We start from the raw sequence: 26,379 nt of genomic DNA on the forward strand, positions 1-26,379 counted from the left end.
TTCATATTCTAAATTACTCAAAAAATATTAGAAAAAAACTAAAGAAAAAATTAAAAAAATATGTTTGGATGCATAAATTTTAAATTTCAAATTTATATATGGTGTAATTTTATGTTATATTTTATTTAAATTACACAAATTGAAACTGAAGTTGGGTTGTTGACAAACATGGAAAATAAAATGACCCAGTGGGTCAAGTAGGGTCCAACCTGCCAAACGGGTTGGCGGGTCAAGTGGGCGTGTCGTTGGGTCGTTAGTCGTTCACCGCAGCGGCAACCGTGGCTGTTCCTCTAAACCCCTAATAATACACACTCAACTCACATTTACACTAATAATACACACACTCTCACTCGTCTCTCCGCGCCTCTCCCATTTCCTCTCTCTCTCTCTTTGCGAGACTCTCCGGCGGATTTCTTTGGTCCTTCCAAAACCCCTTCAGTTTGAAACTACATATAGTATGCCCCTTGCTGTTCACCTCCTTTGCTTTGTGATTTTTCTTCCCTGCTATTGTCCTTTACACTCATCATCTCACTCGCTCTTCCCATTGCATCCAAACCCTTCTGTTATTTCCGATCATTCTTCGGCTGCGATCTCCGAAGACCGAAGATTCGAGCTCCTCGCTCTTCAATTGAGAAAACGTCTTTTCATCATTAACCACACCCTCCCTCGCTCTTTTTCTTTCCCCAAAATCGAGGGTTTCTTTGATCAGTGGCTTCACCGCTTACGGATTTTAACCGTCCGATTCAAACCGTTTGGAGCTTGAAAACCTCACATATACAGAAGTTCCTGAAATGAGTTTCTTGAGACCCTCTGCATTGTACCAATTCCTTATTGCTTACCCCGCGCTTCGATGGATGCCTTGCCACAGCTGGGCTTTTCTTCGGTGGCCGGGTCTTGATGGGTTTTTACGCCTCTTCGTGGTGGTGCTTTTGTGGTCAATGTGTTCAGAGATTCGATTCATACCATCATCCTCCATGTACCCAACTCTTCGTATTGGAGACCGAATCATTGTGGAAAGGGTAAAATTTTATGCATTTTTAACTCATTTGTTCATTTTATGTTGTTTTTTTTAGTTCAGAAATGTTTAAATTAGTTGACATTTACACAAAAATTGTGTTTTAAAAAGATGTTTTAACTCATTCGATTAGTAACAAAGATCATAGCTTTTGAATTCTGATAAGATTTTTCGCGCTGATTATTTTAGATGCTATGACTACTTTGTAATACAATTATATTTTCTTGGTGATTGTGAGCTATATTTGTTTCCTGTAATTCCTGATGCTATGACCACCTCTACAGTGCTTTTACTCGTAAATTTTATGAATTTTATTTGTTGACAGTTTTATGTGCAAGTACTATTAACATGCATCTTTCCTTGTGCAAACCTATAGTTTTTATAAAACTGGAACCTATAGTCCTGAAATTGATGTCCTTTTTGAACGGCTTTATCTGGCCGATTACCTTCCTAACTCCTACTATCGAGAATTTAAATTGTCAGATTTTATTTTTGATACTTAGTAATGCTCAACGGTTGTAAATTTAATAGCAAGTACCAAATTCTCTCTCTTCTCAATAACATTTGATAACCAATTTGCTTCCTTCTTCTTCCTTCTCTTTCTGTTCTGTTCTCTATTCAGATCCTCTGTTCTGTTCTCTTCTGTCCAGCAGTCTTCTTTCTTCTATCTTCTTCCCTTTTCTTCTTCTCATTCTCTTCTTCTCTTCTTTGTATTCTCTCCCACAGTTCTGTCTCTCTGCTATCTGAACTTCTATGGCTGCCCTACATCAGTATGTTATTGAATTTGAGGCATATCCATCTACTTTTTCCCAAGTATGATTACTTAGTGTCAAAAATCAAGAATTGAACTTTGTACTCTTTGCTTGTGCAAAGTGAACGTATTTAAGGAGTAGCAGAACTGGTGACACAAGTCTTAATATCTCAAGCTTTACAACGCCAACAACAACAATCAGCCTTTATCTCAACTATTGAGCATTTATTTTCTTTATTCAATTCAAAATTTTATTTTAGGTGCTGTAATGTATTGGTGTCATAATAATTTTTGCCCTGAATTTTATAAAATTTGAAGGCATTTTATGCTTGTGCGCCAGGACATAAAAGTGAACAATGTTTTTGACTCTCTTTTTACATTGTTGATTATACAAGTACTTTGAATATTACCTTACTCAAATATGTTCTAGTTCTTTACTGTTTATTGGTATAATGTGAGAGCGTTGAATCAATTCAAGGTATAATGCTCCTTTGCATGTCTTAACTTGCAACACTCACTCACAGCCTTTATTCTTGCTCCAAATATGGCTGCAAATCTACCGCAATTTCCAACCATCTTTGCATTTTTGTATTTGTGCATTGGGAAAAATCGCACAATAAGAACATATGAAAATTTAATCTTATTAAGTCCCATTACATCTAAACTCCCGTGCAAGCCCTTATGATTTATGCAAACCCTAGAGATTATCTTGTTATCTACTCAAGAAAACCAAAATTGTGTTGCCACCCACACGTTCACACTATAAAAGAAAATATTCATCCTATCCACACGCTAGGACTGTACACGGTTTGGTGCTGTTTGGCTTTGGCCTGAACTGAAAACCGAACTGAAAATGTTGGTTTGGAAATTTCCAAACCGAAACTGAACCAAAATTGTATTTCCATTGAAAACCGAAAATTTGGCGGTTCGGTTGCGATTTTTTGGTTATTAACCAATTTTTTTTTTTTTAAAATAAGCTTTATTTTTCATAAAGTTTTAAAAATTTACTGGCCATTTTAATTTTTTATAGTATTTCATAATTTTAACAAAATAAAATCTATTAAATTGTTTCATAATTTTATAGTCTTGTTGAACCGTTTTCTCTTTGTTTCTAAATGGCTAAATGGTTAAATCCTACTAGCTTAGTAGCTCCTACAAACCATCAAAATGAGAATTACATATCAATTCCAAAATGTCCCAATCCTTGGGCACTTTTAATAATTAAATCTCTCTATCCCTAATTTCAAAAAACAAGCAATGAAGCAAGCATACATTCACAATAAAAAAAAATATAAAATATTCCAAATTACAAATACAAAACATACATTCTAATTGTTCATCAATGGTTTAAAATTTTAATGAATTTAAGTAATCCACATTCTTCCATCTTCAAGATTGTAGCTTCAATTCTCCAATCTCGATGCAAGCATCATTCCTAATAAAATGAAACAATATGAAAGTTATAACAAGATAAAATTAATTGACGATCAATGTTCAATTGTTCATAATATATAATCTTACCAATAAATCATCCATGCCAATTTGATCACACATTCTTCCATCCACATTCTTCCATCTTTAAGATTGAAGCTTCAAGTCTCCAACTCGATGAGCATCATTCCTAATAAAATGAAACAATATGAAAGTTATAACAAGATAAAATTAAATTGACGATCAATGTTCAATTATTCATAATACATAATCTTACCAATAAATCATCCATGCCAATTTGATCAACTCTGAAATGAATGAAAAAGAAAAAGTCAATAAATTAAAGAAAATAAATACAAAACAATAATTAAAATAAAATAGCTAGAAAATGTGATAAAGATGTCTTAAGAAATTATGTTTTACCTTTCTCAAGTTTATCAAGTTCTTCAAGGCTTTCTTTATAGTTCACTGGTAATGGTGAATTTCGCAACCAATCTTGAGAACATATAAGAGCCTCCACAATCTTAGGAGTCAATGATGTCCTGAAAGAATCAAGAACACGACCTCCTGTACTAAATGCAGACTCAGAAGCAACAGTAGCTATGGGGATAGCCAAAACATCACGTGCCAATTGTGAAAGGATAGGAAACCTTGGATTATTTATCTTCTACCATCCTAAAATATCAAATTCTTGACTACCCTCTTCAGGTGCCTCGGAAAGATACCTCTCAAGATCACTCTTGCCTTCCCCACCTTCTTTTTTTGACCTATGCCTCTTGAATGTGTCTAGCATAAGCATCATCATCTTCATTGTTGGTTCGTCATCATCCACCATATAGGCTATACCAGTGATACCACTAGAAGAACTAAAGCTAACTTGGACAATTTTACCACTAGGTCCCCTGCATTGGAATTGTCTACCCCCATTTTTATACTCATCATACATTGAAAAAATAACATCCTTCACCTTTTTACTCAAAATTGAAGATGTAGGAGGAGGAAATAGTTGAGAAAGGCCCCAATCCACATACTCTAACTTGTATCAAGGATCAAGAATGGTGGCAACAAACATCATCATATTTTGGATTCCCCTAATAATCATCATATTTATGTTTCATTTTGATGGCCATTTCACATAATTCAAAATCATCACTATTGCACCAATTTTCCAAAAAACACATTAACCATGCAAATTTCATGGAAAAAAGTATTATAAGTCACATAATTAGAACTAGAAACATGCAAAGTGAAGTGATAGAAACATCTTAAGAACTGCACCATCTTCCTCACATTATCCCAATCATCTTTCATTGGCTTTCCTTTTCCACCATCTTTCGAAAGATCAAGTGTAAGATCTCGATCTTTTTCATCATATCTATCAAAAACTTTTTGAGCAGTGTCCAACATCATATATGTGGAATTCCATCTAGTTGGCACATCCAAACACAAATGTTTTTTACAATTAACCTTTTCCTCATCTACACACTCTTTAAATTTAGCAGTTCCACTAGGTGATTGCCTAATATATTTTACTGCTTGCCTAATTCGAAGTACAAAATCTCCCACAAGTTTCAATCCATCTTGCACAATTAAATTAATGATATGTGCAACACACCTCATGTGCAAGAACTCACCATTGAGCACACTACCCTTCCAATTGTTCATCCTCCTCTTTAAGTAACTGATGATCTGTACCATTAGAACTTGCATTATCTACAGTAATAGTAAAAACTTTATCCATTCCCCAATCCGAGAAAGCTTTCTCAATAGCAAAACCTAACACTTCCCCTCGGTGATTAGGAACTGGACCAAAACTTAAAATTCTTTTGTGTAACCTCCATTCAATGTCAACAAAATGTGCAGTTAGACACATGTAACTAACATTTTGTAAAGACGTCCAAGTGTTTATTGCAGGGCAAGCTCGTTGACAATTATGTTTTAAAATTTTTTTCAATTTCTTTTTCTCTTGTCTATATAAAAGAAGACAATCCCTTGCCACTGTCACTCGTGATGGAACCTTAAATCTAGGTTCCATGAGGCTACAAAAATATTTAAAACCTTGTCCCTCCATAAATCTAAATGGTAGTTCATCCACTATCACCATATATGCTAAAGCTTTTCTAAGAATATCAGCATCATACTTTTGGCATGTTAACTGTTTTTCTTCCATTTTTGTTTTTGGTTTGAAGTTGATTTGGGATTGATTACGATCATGAGGTCTCCTATAGGGATACTTAGCATATAAACTCAAGTGATTCCACAAAACTCGTGTTCCATTTCTTCTTGAATCAGCATAGAACACTTTAGGACAATATTTACACTGAGCTTTAACCTCTGCAGTGTTATCAACACATAATCTAGTAAAATGATCCCATGCCTCTGATCTTGATTTAAACTTCCTTTTCTCACCCAATTCTGTTCCTGAAGTAGCAACATTATTTACTGATTCTGTATTCATGCTTGGACTTGGGCATGAGCTCGGACAAGGAGTTGTATTAAGACTTGTGTTGTCCCAAATTTCAGACATCTATAAAAATCATGCATAAGTGCAAATTCATTAGATGAGGCATGTTTAAGCTAACCCAATAAAATATGTGAAATTTAATTAATTGACTAATTAAAAGATCAAACATAGAAAAATAGAAATTATATGTTCACAGACGGGAAGGGATTTTAAATATACCTTCTATTTAACACAAGAAAGAAACACATTCAAACATAGTTATACTAATAAAAAAAACATATGTTCACAAATATGTTGATTAAAATAGAAACAAAAAATAAGGCACATTCAACTCACTCCATCTGCACATTCAACAGACTAACACATTCAAGTATTCAACTCACTCCATCTACACATTCAACAGACTCTTAACACATTCAAGTATTCAACTCACTTCATCTACATCACATTTCATGTGAGATTAACATGAACACAGTTACACAGCCTACTACATCCCAAAAGAAAACATATAAAACTTATAGGTGCTCTGAAGACACGGGAGGGAGGCGGAGTTGTAGGCGCAAGGTAGAGTTGGTGGTAGTGGTGCTGGACCTCCTGGTGCAGCTCGAAGGCTGAGAGTCCGAGAGAGATTGAGATCCTAAGAGGGGTAGAGTCGAAGCGAGAGAGACGACGATAGACAGAGACACGATCAGACGAAGAGAGACCTACCTGAGCCTGAGATTAGATCCGAGAGGTAAGAGTGAGAGACAACGATAGACGGAGAGATGGAGAGGCAGATTCAGCATGCTGCGTGGCTATTGGGATTGGCTACTTGGCTAGCAACCTAGCAGGGGGGGATCGCAGAGTCGCAGACGAGACTGAGGGAGTGAGAGTAAGAGTGAGAGTGAAGGTGAGAGACGACGATAGCGGAGAGTGCCGAGGGCCCGAGAGGGAGATTCAGCGTGGCTACTAGTGCTGGTTGCTGGCTAGTAGAGTAGTAGTAGTAGGGAGTGGGGGAATTGTAGACGAGAGAGTGAGACTGTGAGAGTGACGAGTGAGAGTTTGAGAGACGACTCAGATGAGGCCGGACGGCGGATGCAAGGGCACAGTGCAAGAAGTCACTCAGTCAAGGACGGAGTCACAGAGAGAAGAAGAGAAATGAGGAAGGCGGAGGCGGAGGCGGAGGCAGAGTGAAAGTGAAAAGTTGAAAACCCTAATCCCGTATATTGCTATATATTTATACTAGGCATATATATATATATTATATAAATCAGTTTTTCGGTTTTTTCGGTTCAGTTTCAATATAAAACCGAAACCGAAACCGAACATTATAACTTTTGAAAACCAAAAACGAAATCGAAAAACAAAAAATTTGAACCGCTTATGCTTTTGGTTTGGTTTTGGTCTGGTTTTCGGTAATATTTGTACACCCTTACGCATGCCCGCACACATACAAAAGTTCACTAGAAGGTTGCCAAAAATCGGTTGGTTATGTTGTTACATCTCCACACACAAAAGTGAGAGCTGCTAATGTGTAGTATGGTGCATGACCTATCATGGAATGTCAAACTCTTACGCACACGTATATGAACATTTTTCACCTTGGCTTGAATTTGATTAAGCCTTGAAAAAAAAAAGTTCAACTTTTGGGTGTAATTAAATTATCCTTCTTGTGTTTTGATCTAGTACAACTTATTGAGCATCTTCATCACAACTCCACCTCTACCAACTGTAACAGTATTATTTTTACGACTCTTCTTAGTTCTTAAAGATCTTCTTTCATCTTCTAGTAGTTGAATTTATTTTTAAACAAGTTAGACATCGTAATCTTGCAAGGAATGTTTGCTTAGAACATTTTGTATTTAGTTTCAGAAGCAACAGATAAACAAATGGTATGAAGTTACCACCTTTAATGCGAGTTCCTTCAAATCCTAATCCCTCGTCTTCTCGCTTGATTGATCCTTATTGTGCCAAAATAACCTTCATAGCATGTTGCACAAACTGAAATTATTTTTTCCTTCAAATGGCTCGATCTCGAACTTTGCTCTTCCTACCCGTAATCTCATTGACATCACAAATCCTGTTATCTGGACCGTTTGGATTTGATACCACTTATTGGGAGAAACTAGCCCCACTAGCGAGTAGAAAACTAGCACATATTTAACATGATTCAACAGAAGCCTGCTCAATATTGTCACTACTATCTAAATTAGTACAATTCAACTTAATGAACTCACAAAATCTTAGGCCTCACAGATCCTAACTATGGTTATCAATCCATGATCTAAGATGCAAGTCTCAACTGTTTTGAAAAGGCAGAGGTTCAATAGCCTTAGAGATCAACTCAGATTAGGGCATTCCTTTCACATTAAACATCTTGTAAAATTTTCTGGCCAAATCTAGCTGAAGTTCACATAGCCAAAATGCATAAGCCTCAACTTTAAAGATACAAAATGTTCTCCTTTGGACAAATGTGTAAGACTCATTGTGTAATGCATTTGCTTCCCAGATTTGGTATTTATGATTGTGCCTAAGGCATTTTGAGCATGCCTCATCTTGAGTTGAGCCTCGGTTGAGACTTTTGAAGTATTGAACATGAGAGATGCTAATGTGCTGCATGGCACCTAGCATATCGTGCATTCTCAAAATTCAAGCCGCGCATGTCTCAAAATTACAATAATGCGTGGAAGCACGTTCGGAAGCAAGTCTAGATTTGAAATCTCTTGATAAGCCTTTGTGGACTTTAAAGTGCTACTAATTAGGGGTTATAATTTTTTCTTTTGTCTATATTAATAATTGAATCCTCAATCCTACACTGCATGCCTACACCATTTTTTTTTTATCTTCACTAATGGTTCTTCAATAAATGCTCTTCTGCTCAAATGGTCTTGGTACTTTGCAGTGCTAAGTTCATTACTTCATTTCCCATGCATTTTATTATTTTGTGAATCTAGGGACAGTGTAAGGTGTAAGTGATCAACAATAACGATGTAGAGCAGTTAAACACAGCGAAACCAACAATTTTTAGATGAAAACTCTTTAATATGAAGGGAAAAGCCATAGGAACAAACTCTATCAAATGTTTTCGGTAAAGCTTGATATACATTGTTGGCCCACAACCTAATAGCTTAAGCTTTTTTGTAAAGAGGTTATCTAACATGGTATCAGAGCTAGTTACCAGAGTGTCTTGGGTTCTAGTCTTGTTGCCCACATTTATTGTGTGGTATTTAAAAATTTATTGTATTCCTTGCAGTGGGTGTTTATCTCTCCATGTGCTATCAGGCTGCATGCATGGGGGAGTGTTAAAGCTTGATATATATTGTTGGCCCACAACCTAACATCTTAAGCTTTTAGGGAAGGTGGTAATCTAATAGTTTCGCTATCAATAAATCAGATTGTCAGACAAGTTGGAGGCTTGCCAACATCATGAGAACACTTCTCTTAATTTATAGAAAATATTTTTTACCGAACAATGGCAGATTTTATTTTATGAAATTCTTACATGAGCTAGCTATTTAGATAAAACTCAAGACACATCCAATCAACTAACTCAAATTATGGGTTTATAGCTTCCAAAATGGGGATTTACTTCTCTAATATTGAAATGGAACAAATAAGAGATGGTCTTATAGTTCTAGGATAAAAGTACCTGTTACTTTTTTTTATCTTTTCTTTCTAGAGAAATGAAAAATGTAACACTCAATGCACAAGGCTCCCATGCCATTGGGAGATTGAAGATGGAGTGATTCACATAATCTTTTCCTTTAAGAGTGATGACCCTAATAGCACATAAATGAAAATAGGAAAGCTTTGATATCATAACATGGTTTGAATTGGTTTTTAAGTGAAATTAGGCAAGCTTGAGTCTAATTCTCATTCATAAAGCCTTAAATGTGAAAAGGACATTCTATTTTGGGTGTAATTAAATTCTTCTCCTTGTGTTTTGGTCTAGTACAGACATTCTGAATATCTCATCACATACTCCAACTCTACCAATTGAAACAATGCTATTCTCGTGGCTCTTCTTAAGCTCTTTAGGATCTTCTGTCATCTTCTTCTAATAAAACTTATTGTTGGCCTTCTTATTACAATAAAGCATTCTTTGTCGCTATAATCCCCTCTTTGTTATAGGGTTTGATTTGGAATTCTTCTTATTAAAATTTCTCCTAGGTGAGGTATTCCAATCATGATACCAAATTCACAATGAAAGCTCCACTTGTAGAGCTGCTATTAGGCTTCTTAAATTTGTTGTTCCCTAGGTTAACAGTAGTCACCCTATCCAGCTTGTTTGTGTGCTTTCGAACTAGCAAAGAAGTGACATTATTACCATATAAGGATGGAAGGTAAGTTGGCAACAAGAGTGCTTGATCCTCTTGTCAATCACAATCCAAAAATTCACCGCGAACTTCATTTTGAGTTTCTACTAGGCTTTTTAAATTTCTTATTCCCTAGGAGAACAATAGTGACCCTAACAAGCTTAATTGTCCGTTGTTGTATTGACAAAACAATGATTATATTACCATATGAGGCTTGAAGAGAAGTTGGCAACAAAAGCTCCGATCCTCTTCAATTTTAACATCCACAATAACTAAGTAATTAATTTTTATACACAATAAGACGGTCTCTAACGTGTTCCTTCCTCCATCTTATGCTTTCAAATTTAAATGTCTATCCATTTGTGTCAAACTTCTTGCTGCTAGTCTATGTTAATCTTGATTTGGAAGGTAAATTGCTCTAACATATTAGTCATACTGAGATGTGTGAATAACTTATCGGTTTGTGAATTGTTAGTAGTGGTATGTGTGGAGATAAATTAAAAGTTAATCCTTTGACAACTTTGAAAAGTTTTAAATTTTAAACCTCTTTATCAATATGCTAGCCCTTAGCATATATGCCTTAAAATTTTTAAATATCCACCTATGAAAGTCACCAATTCCTCACTATCATAGCAACAACAACAATAAAAACAACCAAGCCTTAATTCCTATTTGTTGGTGTCAACTACATGATTCCACCTTCGTCATTTTGCATGATTTACGAAAATATCTTCAGATAATTGGAGTGTTCTCAAATCTGTACTATTTGGTTCAACTTGTTCTAACCCTATTGACATAGGACAAAAAGTAAGACCTAAGGAAGATCTTTGCTGGAAAATAATTAAGAAGAGTTGGGTCAGGGAATTATGGGGTTAAGTTAGAAGTTTATTATGTGTGTTTAGTATTTAGAAGTTTATTATGTGTATCTGGGGTTGTTTGTAATATTTGTGTAAAGTAGGGGTACATTTGTAATTTTATGTAGTTTTAGGGGTTTATGTGTAATTTCATGTAAAGAGGCTTTCTTATAAATAGTGCATGACAACCATGTTGTAGGCAGTTGTCGATAAATTTGAATTGTTAATTGAATGTGGGTTTCCCCCTAGCATCTCCTCTCTCCTCCCTTCCCCTATAATATCATCCTCAACCGACAAGGGAGTGGCCCCCACGCGCTACCTAAAACTACCCCAGCCTGCAGCCCGTCTAAATGCCCCATTTCTTGCAATTCTTTTCCATCACAGAGACCACCACTGGAATCCCTACCTCTTGATCTACCCCCAGCCAGAACCTCATCATTGGAGGTCCCTCGTTGGTAGTTCACGCGCTCTATACGCCGGCCATGCACGTGGGGAAGTTGCTGGAGTTCTCCTATTTTTCCCAGACTCGCGAGATATTGCTTCTTGCTTTGAGAATTTGACCTGCTTCTTGAGATTATGAAGCTTTCAGAGTAGAAATTGAGGGTCTATTTGGTATCGTTGCTGTTTTCTGTTTTCTCCACAATGAAGAAATAGATTATAAAAGGATGTTTGTTTATGTTGTCAGTTTCTATTTTTGTTGCTGGTTTTTAGTTGTTTGCCGAAAAATTGAAATTAGATTTTATAGTTTTCAGTTGTTTTGGCAACATGTGGCCAGAAATTTTAATATCCAGAAATAGTTTTTTTGGATTAAATTATTCGTTTTATACACTTTTAAATTAAAATCAAAATTAAATGATTGTATGAATTTAAATATAATTAAAGTAAAAATATACGTAAATTTCAAAAAATAATAATAAAGCCAATTACTAAATAATTTTACTATTTTTCAATTTTCATGTCCAATAAAATTTTTATTGTAAAGTAAAATTTGAAAGTAGAACAATTAAAGTAAAATAATTATAATAAATTTTATTTTATTATAGTAATTTTTTTAATGTGTATATTTTTAATTTTTTATATTAATCATGTTTTTATAATATTATTTGATTTAAAGATGAAAAGTGCATTTTTTAATTAAGTTTTTAATTTGTATTAATATTCTAAATTTTAACCAAATAGGTTACTAGTTTTTAGTTTCTATTTCTGATTTTTGGTTTTTGTTTTTGGTTTTCGTTTCTCTAATTTTTGACAGTGATGCCAAATGGTCCTGAGTTATCAAGTTTGGTTTGCATTCCTAAGATCACTTACAACCTAATATTGGGCTGCCTGAGAAAATTTCAGACTTTTGAAGCGTTGTTAGCAGTTAGATTGAGTTCCAGCTACTGTTTGAATGCTGTTTGCCTGAGAATCGGAGAGTAGGGACTTGAGAAATTGTTGGTCTAACATTGGAATTCGATGGCAAACTCAAGTTGTGCTCCAATTCCTTGGTAGGGTGAACAAACTCTTGCATTTTCTTGACTATTGTTTGTATGACTAGGGAAAACTCGTAGTTGCGTACTTCCAAGTTTCTTATTACCCTTAAAAAAAAAAAAAATCTTCCCTTTGTTTTGTACATTCCCCTAGCTAACTCATCATTGCATCCTTGTTCATATCCACACATGGTCGATCCCATGTTGCCATGTTATGTGTGACCATATCCATTCATATGCATTATGTTCTATAGTTTTATGTTTGTGCATTGTAGTAATTTTAAGATTCATATCATTCATAGTCAAGTTTAGTCCTCCTCACTGACCACTCATGTCTACATTCCTTACTTTATCTTTTAGAGTTGTATGACTTATCCATTGTAGCTTTCTCATATGTGCAGCATTTTTTTTTTTGATATGTTGTTTCTTAATTGTCCAACATCTTGGTCCATAGAACATAGTTGGTCTTATAGCTGTCTCATTGAACTTTTCTTTTAATTTCAATTGTATTCTACGATCACACAACATGCTCAAATCACTTCTCCATTTTACCTAACTTGCTTTTATTTTGTGTATTACATCTTTTTAATTTCTCTCTAAATGACATAGTAGATCCAAGGCAACCAAGGTCTACTAGTACTAATAATTTCCCGACCCTTTCTCAGTTAGTCCACCTAGAATGACTATTTTTTTTAGTTGTCTTGCTTCTACTTGTCTTGAAACCTTTAGATTGTGAAGCTATTCCAGCTTAGATTCTACTTCACCTCTAGTTTCATCAATCAAGACAAAATCATCTACAAACAAATTATACAATGGAATCTCTTCTTTGATATGCCTAGTAATTTAATCCATAACTAAAGCAAAATGATAGGACTCAAACTAGACCCTTGATGTACACTTATACTATGTTTGGGAGCATGAATTTCGAGCCTTGGATTTGGATTTGTGTGGATTTGGACAAAATTTCATATAATTTTGTATTATGTTTTATGCAAATATGCACAAATCCAAATCGAAAGTCTCTCCCAAACATAGGGTTAGTGCGATTGGAAATTCCCTGGACTCTCTTGGCCTAACACTAGTCACTACCCCTAATGTACGCATCCTAAATGGTATCATTATACCTACTACCTACTCTTTCTTCCCCACCCTCCCTCTTGGAACTCAACATAGGATTTAACTTAGTATTTATAGGCTTTCTATAGTTCAATAAAGACCTCGTGCAAGTCCATCTTCTTTTCCCTAAACTTTTTCATTGTTCTTTTTTGTAGACATAGATTTTCTGTAGTTGAACTGAATTGATTTTAGAAACCATCATTTCTAACCTTAATCTTTGTTTTATTACTTGTTCCTAAAGTTTCATTGCATGACTTGTAAGTTTGGTTCCATGATTATTATGAAAATTTTGAGCCACCTTTATATTTATATATAGGTATTATTGTGTTTTTCCTTAACTTCCCACTAATTTTGCAACTAAATCTCCAACTTTTTAGCTTTATTTTTTTTCCGTATTTTTCAATTATGAGTTTAACTTTGCTACTCGGTTTTCATTATCTTTCTAAAATAAGTTCGCCATTCTCTTTCCTTTTTTCTTAAGCTAATACACAATCCTAACCATTTTTCTTTATATAGTTGAAATTACTTAGATCTGTATTCTTTGTTTCTCTAGCTCTAGCAAGTTTAAATAAGTTCAATATTTAGCTTCACTTAATTTCGTGATCTTGCCACCAACTCTCTTTGCCAGTCACAAATCATCCTCAAGATTTTTCATTGTGCCTTCAAGGCATCTTATTCCAAATAGTATTTATGTCTTCATTATCTCCTATTATGCAATTACCTTCTTTTATTATTTTAATTTAAAATTTTATCATATTTTCTCCCTTTAGGTCTCATCACCTAGTTCTCTTAAACTATTAACATTTCTTTTCTAATTTTTCATGCATATGTTTTACACTAATGTTGAATGTTGTGTAGTTAAACTTTCACTTGGAATAACTTTACTATCTTTACATTGTAATTGACCTACCTTCCTAGTAGAGAAAGATCTATTTGACTTGTATTTTTTCCTCTCTTGAAGGGTATTTAAGTGTTCTTTTCTCTTCTCAAAATTGTTGTAAGATCATAGGACAAGAACTCTAAGATCATATCACTTGATTTATTTTTTTACTCCATATCCATGACCTCTATATTTTCTCTTATAACTTTTGCCCCTTCCTATGTGATCATTCAAATTTGCTTCTATGAGTATTTTATCTCTCCACAATATCCTTTAAATAATATTATCCATATCTTTCTAAATTTGCTTTTTAAGGTTTTTTGCTAATCGGAGGACAAGCATAAGCACCAAAGATTCCTTAGATAACAAAGATACAAAAAAGTGTAAACTAAAGGAACTGGGAAAAACAATGCAAGTATCAATTACAAGAGTGCTGCCCTCCAATCTCTCATGAAGTCATACAGTGACAATCCCCGAAAAAAACCAAGAGACTGCAGCCAAAGTGTCACGAGTCAAGCTTGTTTAGGGCATTATGCTTGCCTATGACTGCTTGCCTTTTGTGCATGAGATGGGTTACCATTTTGTAAATAGTAGATAGGTTTTATGCTTTGATTATATGTAAGCCTAGTGTAAAGTAGTAGTACGACTTCTTAGAAAATTTGATGTTTGCTAGTGCCAAAGTTAAAATAGGATATAAAGATCTTACGGGAGGGTGAGTGTTTAGTAGTCTTGTAAAACTCACTAGCATTTTTTAGACATGTTTAGCCTACTTGCCTCTCTCTTTAAACATATTGCTTATAGAGGTATTGTTAATGAATTACGTTGCTTCAATGTTTATTGCTTGCTTGGCATTTGCTTTCATGAATTGCTTATTGCTTCCATTTATTTTCATTGCTTATAGAGGTGTTGTTAATGAATTATGTTGCTTCAATGTTTACTGCTTGCTTACCGTTTGGTTTCATGAATTGCTTATTGCTTCCATTTATTTTTCACTCAATTGCTGTGAATGTATTCTTGTGGTAAACTACTGTAATCTTTGGTTGACTAGTTAAACAATAATGCTTTAGCTAGTGCCGCACGACCCTTCCCTTCATAAGGTGTGAAGTGCTTGACCCATGACAGTTGGTATCATAGCTTGGTTAATTTCTACGTGAACTTAGTTGCCTTTATAGTGGGATTGTGTGAAGCATTGGTAAGAGACTATGTCAACTAATACCGATAGAATTGAAGCGCTAGAGTCGCAAGCTAATACAATTAACATTTGTGGCTGTGGAGATGGCCAAGCTTTGTGAACGTGTTTATGCATTGGAGTTATCACGAAAAGCATCAATAGGGTTCTATGTTGGAGATGTCAAATGACGTCCACGTACGGTAGAAATTTTACAGGCTCAGATGGCGGATTTGATTGCAAAGATGGGCCTGATGGCTATGGGAAACTTTAATACTATCAAGTATAGAGGAACAAAGGTGCTAGGACCTAGAACGTATGGGGGTGATCGTGATGCTAAGGAGTTGGAAAACTTCTACTTGGCATGGAACAATACTATCGTGCGATGGTGAGGACCGACTTGGAATAGGCGAAGATATCAATGGAAACAATGTATTTGGTTGGTGACGCTGAGCTGTGGTAGCATACTAAGTATGATGAGATTGAGAATGGAAGCTATGTAGTTGTTTGTTGGGTAGACTTGAAACAGGGGAGCTTAAGGCGCGATTCTTTTCAGAGGATGTTGAGCACAATGCTTGATGAAAATTACGAAATCTTAAGCACAATGGTTTATTAGGGAGTATATGAAATAGTTCTCTGCTTTATTGTTGAATACTCGGGACATATTAGAGAAAGACAAGTTATTCTACTTTCTTGAGGGGTTGAAACTGTGGGCAAGGATAGAACTTCATCAACAAAGAGTTCAAGACTTGCCTATCACATAGGTGCCGTGGAACGCTTGACCGACTATGTTGGAGAAACTTCCACAATGTCCAAAGAGAGTGGTGTGGATGGAAACATAGGAAGTCTTTTAATGAGGGAAAACCAAAAGTGGGGAAGTTGACACCTAGGCATCAACTTCGAAAGAAACTTCGTCATCTCAATCATTCAACATGCCAATGGTAAGTGTAAGATGACATGCTTCTTATGTCAAGGCCCCCACATAGTTGCTGATTGCCCTCACAAATCACTTAATGCCTCACAAGCTTCGTGGAGAGACACTAGAAGATGATGAGGATGAATAGGAAACCTCGAGGATGGGTGCAACGTGGTTGCTCAACGCATTGGAAAGGTAGGTGATAAATCCAAAAGATCTAGTGGGCTATTAGAAGAGTGCTTGCTCCTTTTCACAGCTAATAAGAAGAATTGGGTGCATCTACTTGATGTGGCTCGGTTATATTTCAATGCAAAAGAGCTCAACAATCAATAATTCTTTTTGAGTTTTATAGGCCAAAACCCATTGTTACCTCACACAGTGGAAGATCCGTACAAGGGAAAGCTTGCATTTACAATGTGGGTCACTTGGTGCTTGTTAAGCTCCATATTGAACAAATTAGGTCAAAACAGGGTTGAGATAGGAGATTGCTTTATGAAGAACTAGTCCGCATCTTGGCTAAATTCGGTAAGGCCTAACATAAGGTTGATTCTCTGACTTGGATGAAAGTGCATCTTGTGTTCTACGTTAGCTGCCTCAAGCCATTCAATGCCAATAGTAAACCATAAAAAATAACACAACTTGATAGAAGAGAAGTTGAAGTCATCTTTGCAGACAAAAAGTTCACATCAATAAGTAAGAAGTTGCATGAGTTCTTAGTGAAGTGGAAAGGCCTTGGAGACGAGGAAATTAGCTGGATTTTAGTGGAAGACTTGCAATGTTCGTGGACAAATTTGAAGAGTACTTAGCTTCGAAGTCTACGAAGACGTCGACCACATAAGTGGGAGAGAATGTCTTGAGCCAAGATTGTTCGGGGAATTTTGCTTGCTTGTGACTGCTTGCATTGTGTGCATAAGATGGGTTACCATCATGTAAATAGTAGTACGGGCTGTATGCTTTGAGTATGTGCAAGCCTTCGTGTAAAGTAGGAGTCCAATTCCTCGAACAATTTGATGTTTCCTAGTGCTAGTGCTAAAATAGCAGATAAAACTCTTTATGGGAGGTTGAATGTTCATCGGTCTTGTAAAATTAACAAAGCATTTTGTGAACGTGTTTAGCCTACTTGCTTCCCTTGCTAAACACACATTGCTTATGGGATGGTGTTAATGAATTACGTTGCTTCAATATTTACTGCTTACTTGCCATTTGCTTTCATGAATTGTTTATTGTTTCCATTTACTTTTCATTCAATTGTTGTGAATATGTTCTTGTGGTCAACTACGGTAATCTTTAGTTGCCTAGTTAAGCAAGAGTGCTTTAGCTAAGTGCCGCACAACCCTTCGCAAGGTGTGAAATGTTTGTCCCGTGATACAAAAGGATGTGAGGAAAGTCGCTTTATCCCAAAGTAACAGTGGATAGGTTGAGTGACCTTCAAAAATCCTAGCATTCCTCTCAATCCACAGGCTCCAAAAGGATGGCAAAGACAATTTTTAAACCAAATGGCTCTTTTGTTTCTGTTATTTCCAAAACCTTAGAAGTTGACCAATAACTAGTCTCACACCTTTCTTAGTGCCTCCTCTTGTTCCTTTGAAAAAGAAAAAAGGGCATTCCAAAGCTCCGATGCTACTCTGCAGTGCACATAAAGAAGGGCATTTGTTTCATTGCTTGCATAACACTTGAAGCACATGTTAGGACTGTGAGCTTTATGTGGCCTTCTCCTCTGAAGCAAATCTTGCGTGTTAATCCTTTCTAGAATCACGATCACCAAAAGCCCGAATCTTCCCAGGGACCTTGTCCTTCCAAAGAATGTGGTTCCTAGGAAAAAGGTTGGGGGAGGGAGGTTTTATAGGTGAGATAGAAAGGACTTAGGAGTGAATGTACTCGAGGAATCACCCTCCCACACTCCTCTGTCCTGATGAATGGTAGGAATTTGATGGTCTAATAAAGAAAGAAGGATAGTGAGCTCTTCAACCTCTCTTTCTTTGAGATTCCTAAAGGATTGGAGATCTCAGGAAGGAGGGCCCACGCCAAAAGAAATGAAGGAGCTGATAGGAGCATTATGAAGCAATGAAAGCTTGAATAAATGACGAAATTTCAACTCCAACGAAGATTCCCATCCACACGTTCTCCTAGGAGCAAGCTTTTCTGCAATTACCTACTTTAAACCAAATAAAAGAAATAACAGACAACTACTTGGGGCACGAATTTCTAGGGAAACACATGAGAGGTAATGCTATAAGCACTAATAACATTTATTTTCTCTTTTCCTAAGATCATGTCAATTTTTTTGTTTCTTATCCCCTACTCGTAATATTTGTAACTCCTGTCTTTTTTATCTTAATTTAGAAAAATGTGTGCCCCATTCCTATGTTTTTCTTTTCTGGTATACCAACATTTAAATTGTGATTTTTCAACCCCTCTAATTTTTGCCCCTACTCAGATTCTTGAAGACAGATTATGTTAAATTTTCTTTTAATCATTGTGTCATGCTTTTATGAGTAAGGGAGGGTCCCTATGTCACTGTCATATTTCATAATACAGATCACAATAGCACAAGAGGGCACCTTCCTCCCTCGTTATTGCAATAATTAGGTTGTGTTAATGGGGGTATTTTTGCCCTTGAGACTATTATTATTAATAATATATAAGAGGGCAGACCTGGTGCTGTACGTAGACTCCAGAAAACTGCTGCTCAGTTTTTTTCCTCTCTTTATCACTTCTTCTCTTCTCTCAAATATCGTACTTTAAATGATATCAGAGCATTGATCTCCTTCATATCTGATTTATCTGAATTAATTTTGATGCTGTGTTTTTCGTTTTTTTTCTTTATCCTCCCCTAGTCGGTATTCAGATCTGATTTTGTGGTTGGTTTGAGAGTTGTTTAACAACACCGTCCCTATGTGTTAGCTTGTGCAGCATCCTTGACAGGAAGCTGTTTGTTTTCATGGTGATTTGCTGATGTGAAATCAGTTATACTTTGTTTCTTGTATGCTGCTGCTGCTGCTGTACCTCTATCATTCTATTTGCGGTTTGCTGATGATGCTCTTTTGATGATATGTATTCACGATTGATTGTTTGCAACCTTGTTCCGATTGCTGGTTGGTTTCAATTGGTGTGAAAATATTTATTTTCTGTTCTTCTCAACATTTGTTTCTAGTTGCTGCCAGCCGTAATGCCTGGAGCTGCTGTCAGGTTGTTTATTAAATGCCTGCAGTACTTTGCTGTGGTCTGCCCTGTTCTTGGTGGTTAAGTAATTCCTCCTAGGATATGGTAAGCTCAGTTCTGTTGTCATAACTGGCTATTGAAGTTTCTGGATTTTTAAGAGTTTGAAATGTTGTGAGTTCTGGTTTTTTTGAAGTCCTGAAAGTGTTGTTTGTGTTAGTGTGTGCTGTCTGATTTCTCAAGCTCCTTCCTGCGATAAGTCAGCCATGGTTACTACCTTTAGCTGTAGTGGGGAAAGTTGGATGAGGTTTGGATTGTGGTCGTGGCAGCAGTTGTGTAATACGATGAGGAGTTCGTCGTGGCAATGCTCGCATTTGTGCACATTGTGACAAGGAAAATCATACCATTGATAGTTGTTGGGATCTCCCTAGGAAACCAGCTCAGGCCAAATCATGCAATGGGTGATTTACTATTGACACTTCAAATGCAACTAGCCAATACCGTTTCGATTGGGGGAGTTTAGTACTTCATCCACCGTGTCCTCAGAGGAGTTTAACAATCTTTTTTGCATGGTTAGTATCTTACATTTAGTGTTACTCTGGCCTATTTAGGCACAACCGGCCTTCTTGACTCTTCATACTCCTCACCTTGGGTTATAAATTTTGGTGCCTCCTCTCATATGACAAGTAGTACTAATTTGTGATGAGTCCTTGAACCCCACTAACTTACACTCTTTACTTTTGTTGATGGTTTAGTTACACCTATTTTTGGTTCTAAAAATATTCTCTCAACTCTTTCTATTCCTCTTTCGTCAATGTTATATGTGCCTAAATTTCTATTAGCTATCAATTAGTCAATTAACTAAGTCTCATAACTGTTGTGTGACCTTCTTCCTTCTCATTGTGTTATTCAAGAACTCAGGACAAAAAAGAGGATTGGTGGAAAGCTTGAGAAGGATGGCTTGTACTATTTTGATGGTGGTCATGGTGGGTCCAATTCTTGTCTTACAACTTCCTTAATTTCTACTTAGGTGTTTCTCTTGATCATTAGCTGGCTCGTTTGGGTCATCCATCCCTTCAAAAACTACAAATTTTTCCTATGTTCAAGTCTGTTTCTCGTTTTGAGTCTTTTGCATGTTAGTTGGGAAAGCATATTAGGACATCTTTTTTGTCTAGAGTCAAAGTATTGTTGTAAATCATTGTTTTCTCTTATTCATTCAGATATTTGGGGTCTGTGTAGAGTCAATAATTTGATTGGTCATCAGTATTATTGCCCTTTGTGGATGATTTGTTGCATATGACCTTGTTTTATTTATTAAAATATAGGTCTGATTTTTTTAATGTATTTACTCAATTCTACCAAATAAAACTCATTTTGACATCGAATGAGCTTTGATCTTTTTTTTTCTGGGCCAAAGGGATCATTCATCAAACATCATGTATACATATTCTTCAGCAGAATGGAGTAATTGAATGGAAAAATATTCATTTACTTGACATAGCATTGTGTCTACTCCTTCATATGCATGTTTCTAAAACCATTTGGTCCGATGCTCTTCTTATTACCTATTTTGCTCAATAGGATGCCCTTAAGCTTCCAAGGGAACCAATTCATTTCTCTGTTATTTACCCATAAACATCCATGTTCGCTGTTGTGCCTCATGTCTTTGGGTGCACATGTTCTGTTCATGTTCCACATACTGATCAAGACAAGCTTTCTCCTTGTGTTGTTAAATGTCTTTGTTGGGTACTCGAGAACTCAGAAAGGATATAAATGGTATGGTCCCCCATACGTAGGATATATGTTAGTGTTGTCTCCTTTTTTGAGGGGCCATCCTACTTTTCTAGTGTGAGTTCTCCTTGAATGAATTTATTTTGATTCCCTTAACGATTTATGGTCCCCATTCTTGTGTTGATCCTCTTGTTCCTACATTTACCCCTCTTGGGAAATCTTCAGCCCCTTTTCCAAATCCATTAGTTATTGATCCAGAGAAACAAGTGAAGGCTTGTGAACAATGGAAAGCAAGCACAAACATCACTACCACTATGCAAGCACCTCCTTTGCCCATCACTATATCGACTTATGGTTCTGGAGATCCATCCTACTATGACTTGGATTTGCTCATTGCTCATAAAAAAGGTACTCGAATATGTGCTCAGAAATCATAAGTTTCTTATCCTATTCCCCATTATGTTTTAGTTCTTCACCTTCCTAGTCCTATGCATTCTTTTTCCTTGTACATTTCCTTTGTTTCTATCCTTTCTTCGCATGTTGAGGCACTTGCTAACCTTGGGTGGAAGCATGCAATGGATGTAGAAATGGATGCATTGACTACTTAAGGGACATGGGACTTTGTTGATCTTTCTCCTGGTAAAGAGTTGGTTAGGTTTCGTTGGGTCTATGCCATCAAATATCTTCGTGACGGCTCTAGTGAACGGATTAAGACCTGGTTGGTTGCCAAGGGGCACACCCAAGCATATGGTATTAATTATTTTTAGACTTTCTTTCCTGTTGCTCGATTGAATTATGTTTGTGTATTGATCTCTTTGGCAGTTAGTTTTGGTTGACCCTTATATTAGTTGGATGTGAAGAATGCCTTCTTGTGTAAAGATTTGCAGGAGGAGGTATACATGGAGCGACTTCTTGGATATATTGCTTAGGGGGCAGGTTGCATAAGGCCATTTGTGGTTATAACTAGCCCCTCGAGCATTGTTGATAAATTTGGTATTGTAGTCTCTGCCTTTGGCTTTATCCAGTGTTACTCTGATTATTCGGTTTTTGCTGTGAAATGGAGATGTGTGATACTTTCGTTAGTTTATGTTGATGATATTATCATCACTGGTAGCAACCATAGTGGGACTGCAGATGTCAAGCAGTGGCTTCATGAAAAATTTCAAATCAAGGACTTGGCTGTTCTACGCTACTTTCTTGGTATGAAGATTGTACGGTGTAGAAAAGGGTTAAATCTATCTCAGCGAAAACATATATTGGACTTGCTTAGTGAGATTGGTTTGTTGGGAGCTAAACCAGTTGATACTCCTATGGATGTTGTTGACCAGACTTTGAAGACCAGCATCAATTTAGGTAGTTGGTTGACAAGTTGATTTATTTGATTCTCACTAGACCTTACTTGTCTTCTGCAGTTGAGGATTGAGTTAGTTTATGGAAAATCCCAAGCAACTGCACCGTGATGTTGTTTGTAGGATGTTGCGATATCTCGAAGGCTCCCCTGGCCAATGTTTGATGTATAAATGTAATAGAAATTGTGGGATTGTGGGATATTTTGATGCAGATTGGTTGAATTTGTTGATGACCAAAGGTCTATTGGATATTGTACATTTGTAGGAGGTAATCTTGTTACTTGTCATAGCAAGAAACAGACTATTGAAGCAAGATCTAGTCCTGAAGTGGAATATCGATCTATGGCTTATACTATGAGTGAGCTTATGTGGTTGAAGCCTCTTATATTAGAGATTGGGTTCTTGGTAACGAAGCCAATAGGTGTGTTTTGTGATAATCAAGCTATCATTTGTATTGCTAGCAATCCAATGTTTCATAGAGGACAAGGCACATTGAAGTTGACCGTCATTTTGTGAGGGGTGCTGTGTTGAAGAAGCTTGTGAGGACTCTCTTCATGAAATCTGTCGACCAGTTGGGCGATATTTTTATGAAGCCTTTATTTAAGCCTGTCTTGTCTAATGTTTGTTACAAGCTGGGGTTAGGTGATATTTATACACTTTCAGCTTGAGGGTGAATGTTAGAAGAGAATATGTTATTTTAACAATTAGGAAATTTTTGACCTTAAGACTTTATTATTACTAATAATATATAATAGGGCAGATGTGGAGCTGTATGTAGACTCCTGGAAACTGCCGCTCAGTTTTTTCCTCTCTTTTTCTCTTCTCTTCTTTCTCTCTTCTTCTCTCCTCCATCTCTAACTTTCAGTTGCAGCTCTACCAAGGTTTTGACAGTTGATTGTGTCTAGAGCTTGAACTCTTCTGAGAATGTGCTGCGTACTGAAAAAAATTTGGAGTCTTTGGCTCATGTATTGATTCATTGTCCATTGGTATTTGGGCATGCGTGTATCCTTGCTTTAGCTTTACCAGGCATCTATTGTGTAGCCTTCTTCCAAGTGTGGACTTCTTTTTCGCTTGGTCTGTTGGAACTTGGGATAGGCAACATGTAAAGTTGGCAGGAAAGGAACCTGATAATCATAAACCATTGCTTTTTATTTGCAGAACAGTAGAAGTTTTCTTATGAGATGTTTATGACATGAGGCGCTTGTTCATGACCTTTCCCAACCTTTTTTGTTCATGTCCAAGTCATGGTTGCCCCTTTCTGTTTTCTGATTTTATAGTTTACACAGTTCCAGTTTCATTAGCATGATAAATCCTTAATTCACAAGACGTAAAGACTCATCTGTATTGAGAGCAGAAAGAGCAGACAAAATAATACAGGTAAGTGGCTTAATATTTTTGAAATAACTAAAGTACACATTGTTGAGTAATTTGATTGCAATTCAAATCCGTATTTAGTTAACAGTCTGGCTGCCTTTATTTTGTTGATGTGATCTCTAAAACCCTTTCCTGTCCTTGGGTTGCACGGTTGCACCCACTTGGCGCTTCTAATGATAGTTTTCTCTTTTCTCATCGGAAAATAGAAGGAAATGATGGAATTGTGAGAGAGATATGTAGGCTGCGAAGGATACAAATTCAGGAAAACTATGTTGAACAAAAAGACACAGAGATAGCAAATTGATTTCCTTAGTGAATTTTCTTACTGAATAAATCATAGTAACAAATTTTATTTAATTGATCAATATTTGTACCTCAGCATTCCAACAAGACATTTCATGGACTGCAACATTTGATGCTGGAATTGGATACACCATTTCACTCTGATGTGAGCCAATTTAAAAAGTTTCACATCCCTAATCAGTTCAGCTATAGAAAATTAATGCGTCGTCTTCATTTGTGATTACTGTAGCAATATTGTTAGCATTTACTTTTGATTTGACTAACATTATATCTAATTTCTGACTTAAGGCTTCATATTACATCAAACGCCCTGCTGTTAAAGATATTGTAACAATTCGAGCTCCTATACAGGTTTGTTAGTACATTAGAAACTTCACAACATCTATGTGCCTTTCTTTTGATCTTTTACTGAAATTATGTAATTTTTTTGGTTGTCCATAGCTACATGGACACAGGGAAGAAGATGTATTCATTAAGAGAATTGTTGCAAAAGCAGGAGACTTGGTTGAGGTATTACCATTTCTTACATCCTTTGCCACCTCAACTTATGTTGAGGTTGACTTTATTATAACTGTTCGTATTATTTTTGCCAGGTTCATGATTTTTTTGTTATAGGTTCTGTTAATCTCTTTTTTGAAGTTACGTGCTAAACTGCCTTTTTTTCGGTTAACTTATTATTGAAATGAAAAATTTAAGTATGCTTGAGGATAATTTTTCAGTTCTGCTTGAATGTTTTTTGAGCTTCACTAGAATATTTTTTGAATTTATATAATCTATAGGGTGTTTAGCGGGCCCACTGTAATTGTCTGCATTGCTCCCTGGTTCTGGTTGTACTGGTAATGACGGAAATATTGCAAGAAGTATTACTATTGGTTTCTTTTTATTGTTCATGTGAAATGTTACCTTCTGGTTACCTTACAGGTGCATCAAGGATTGCTTTATGTCAATGGAATAGCACAGAATGAAGATTTTATTGCAGAACGACTAGCGTACAATCTGAATTTAACTGTGCGCTTTCTATCTGTTCTTTTGTGCTTCCATTTACATACACTTTCTCCAAGAATTTTTTTTGGACCAGCAGTTTATTATTGAACAACATTATGGAGTAGAAACTGGCGGGGCAATTAGACAAGGTAAAATGATTTGAGCACCAAGCCCAGCAGACTCCATGTTGTTGACATCTGAAGCTTCATGACTACAATCACTTGGATTTGAACTCATCATGAGCCTCAGATGGAATACCAAATGTGTGGTCTCCTGTTTTCTTTTTGTTTTCGTTTCTCTTGAGGTTGTCTTTCACAATTAGTGCTCTATTACAAATTCTGCCTTTCTCAATATTTGCAGTATGTGCCTAAAGATCATGTTTTTGTGTTGGGGGATAACCGTAATAACAGCTTTGACTCCCATATTTGGTTAGTATTCTTAGACTACCCAACCAACCTTCTTTTCATTGTTTTCTGATTATTTTTTTTCTCAAAAATTTATTTGAGCACCCACAGAAAGTATCAATTTCGAAATGACTTTCCCCCTCTGCAAAGTCCCTTTAGTACTTGCATAAAGGATATTTTTCTATTCAAAGGGAATTAATCCTGAAGTGCTCAAATGCTTTCTATTTCCCTTAATTCTTATTTCTTACTTCTTCCGTTTTCAATGTCGAGTGAACAACAGGGGGCCCCTTCCTATGAAAAACATTGTTGGAAGATTCGTCACGTGCTGCTTCAGACCATCAAACCATTGATCAATGATGTAGGTGGACAGGTTCAAAAGTGTCTCAGAAGTTTGTTCGGTAGCAGATTTGTGGGGGATATTTTGCGAGTGTGACATGGTTTACATGTGGGTTTCCCTGCTGTTGTGCAGTCTCTAGGCCATGACTCTTGCTTACCAAATAACCAGGGTGATTGGATGTTACATTCTTTGGTGATTCATGTTCCCTAACATTCTGTATGTCCGATGAAATGTTTCTTCTTGTTCATTTGATTTCTAATGATTACTTCTTCTTGTTTATATGTTCCTGGCTTGTTTGCATTGTTTGATTGATGTTAAACTTCTTTCAACCTGAGAAATGGATGTGTTCCAGGAAATAAAAGAAGGCACATTTTTGGCC

General features: G+C 36.2%; 1 protein-coding gene across 5 annotated transcripts; it reads left to right on the forward strand.

Annotated features, from left to right (window-relative positions):
* Positions 1 to 319: 319 nt before the first annotated feature.
* Positions 320 to 26,379, forward strand: LOC131161384 (chloroplast processing peptidase-like). 5 transcript variants are annotated; one of them, XM_058117121.1, is made up of 7 exons: positions 331 to 1,019; positions 24,352 to 24,420; positions 24,564 to 24,626; positions 24,717 to 24,785; positions 25,197 to 25,283; positions 25,620 to 25,687; positions 25,934 to 26,379. In XM_058117121.1, exons 1-7 carry the CDS (start codon positions 792 to 794, stop codon positions 26,094 to 26,096), a joined length of 747 nt encoding a protein of 248 aa, XP_057973104.1. In that variant the 5' UTR covers positions 331 to 791; the 3' UTR covers positions 26,097 to 26,379. The 5 variants fall into 5 exon arrangements, with proteins under 5 accessions (XP_057973105.1, XP_057973108.1, XP_057973104.1 ...); XM_058117123.1 differs by having other exon boundaries at positions 343 to 1,019; positions 25,944 to 26,379; XM_058117122.1 differs by lacking the exon at positions 24,352 to 24,420 and having other exon boundaries at positions 320 to 1,019.

The sequence above is a fragment of the Malania oleifera genome, chromosome 8, assembly GCF_029873635.1.
Source record: "Malania oleifera isolate guangnan ecotype guangnan chromosome 8, ASM2987363v1, whole genome shotgun sequence".
NCBI classification, from domain to species: domain Eukaryota; kingdom Viridiplantae; phylum Streptophyta; class Magnoliopsida; order Santalales; family Ximeniaceae; genus Malania; species Malania oleifera.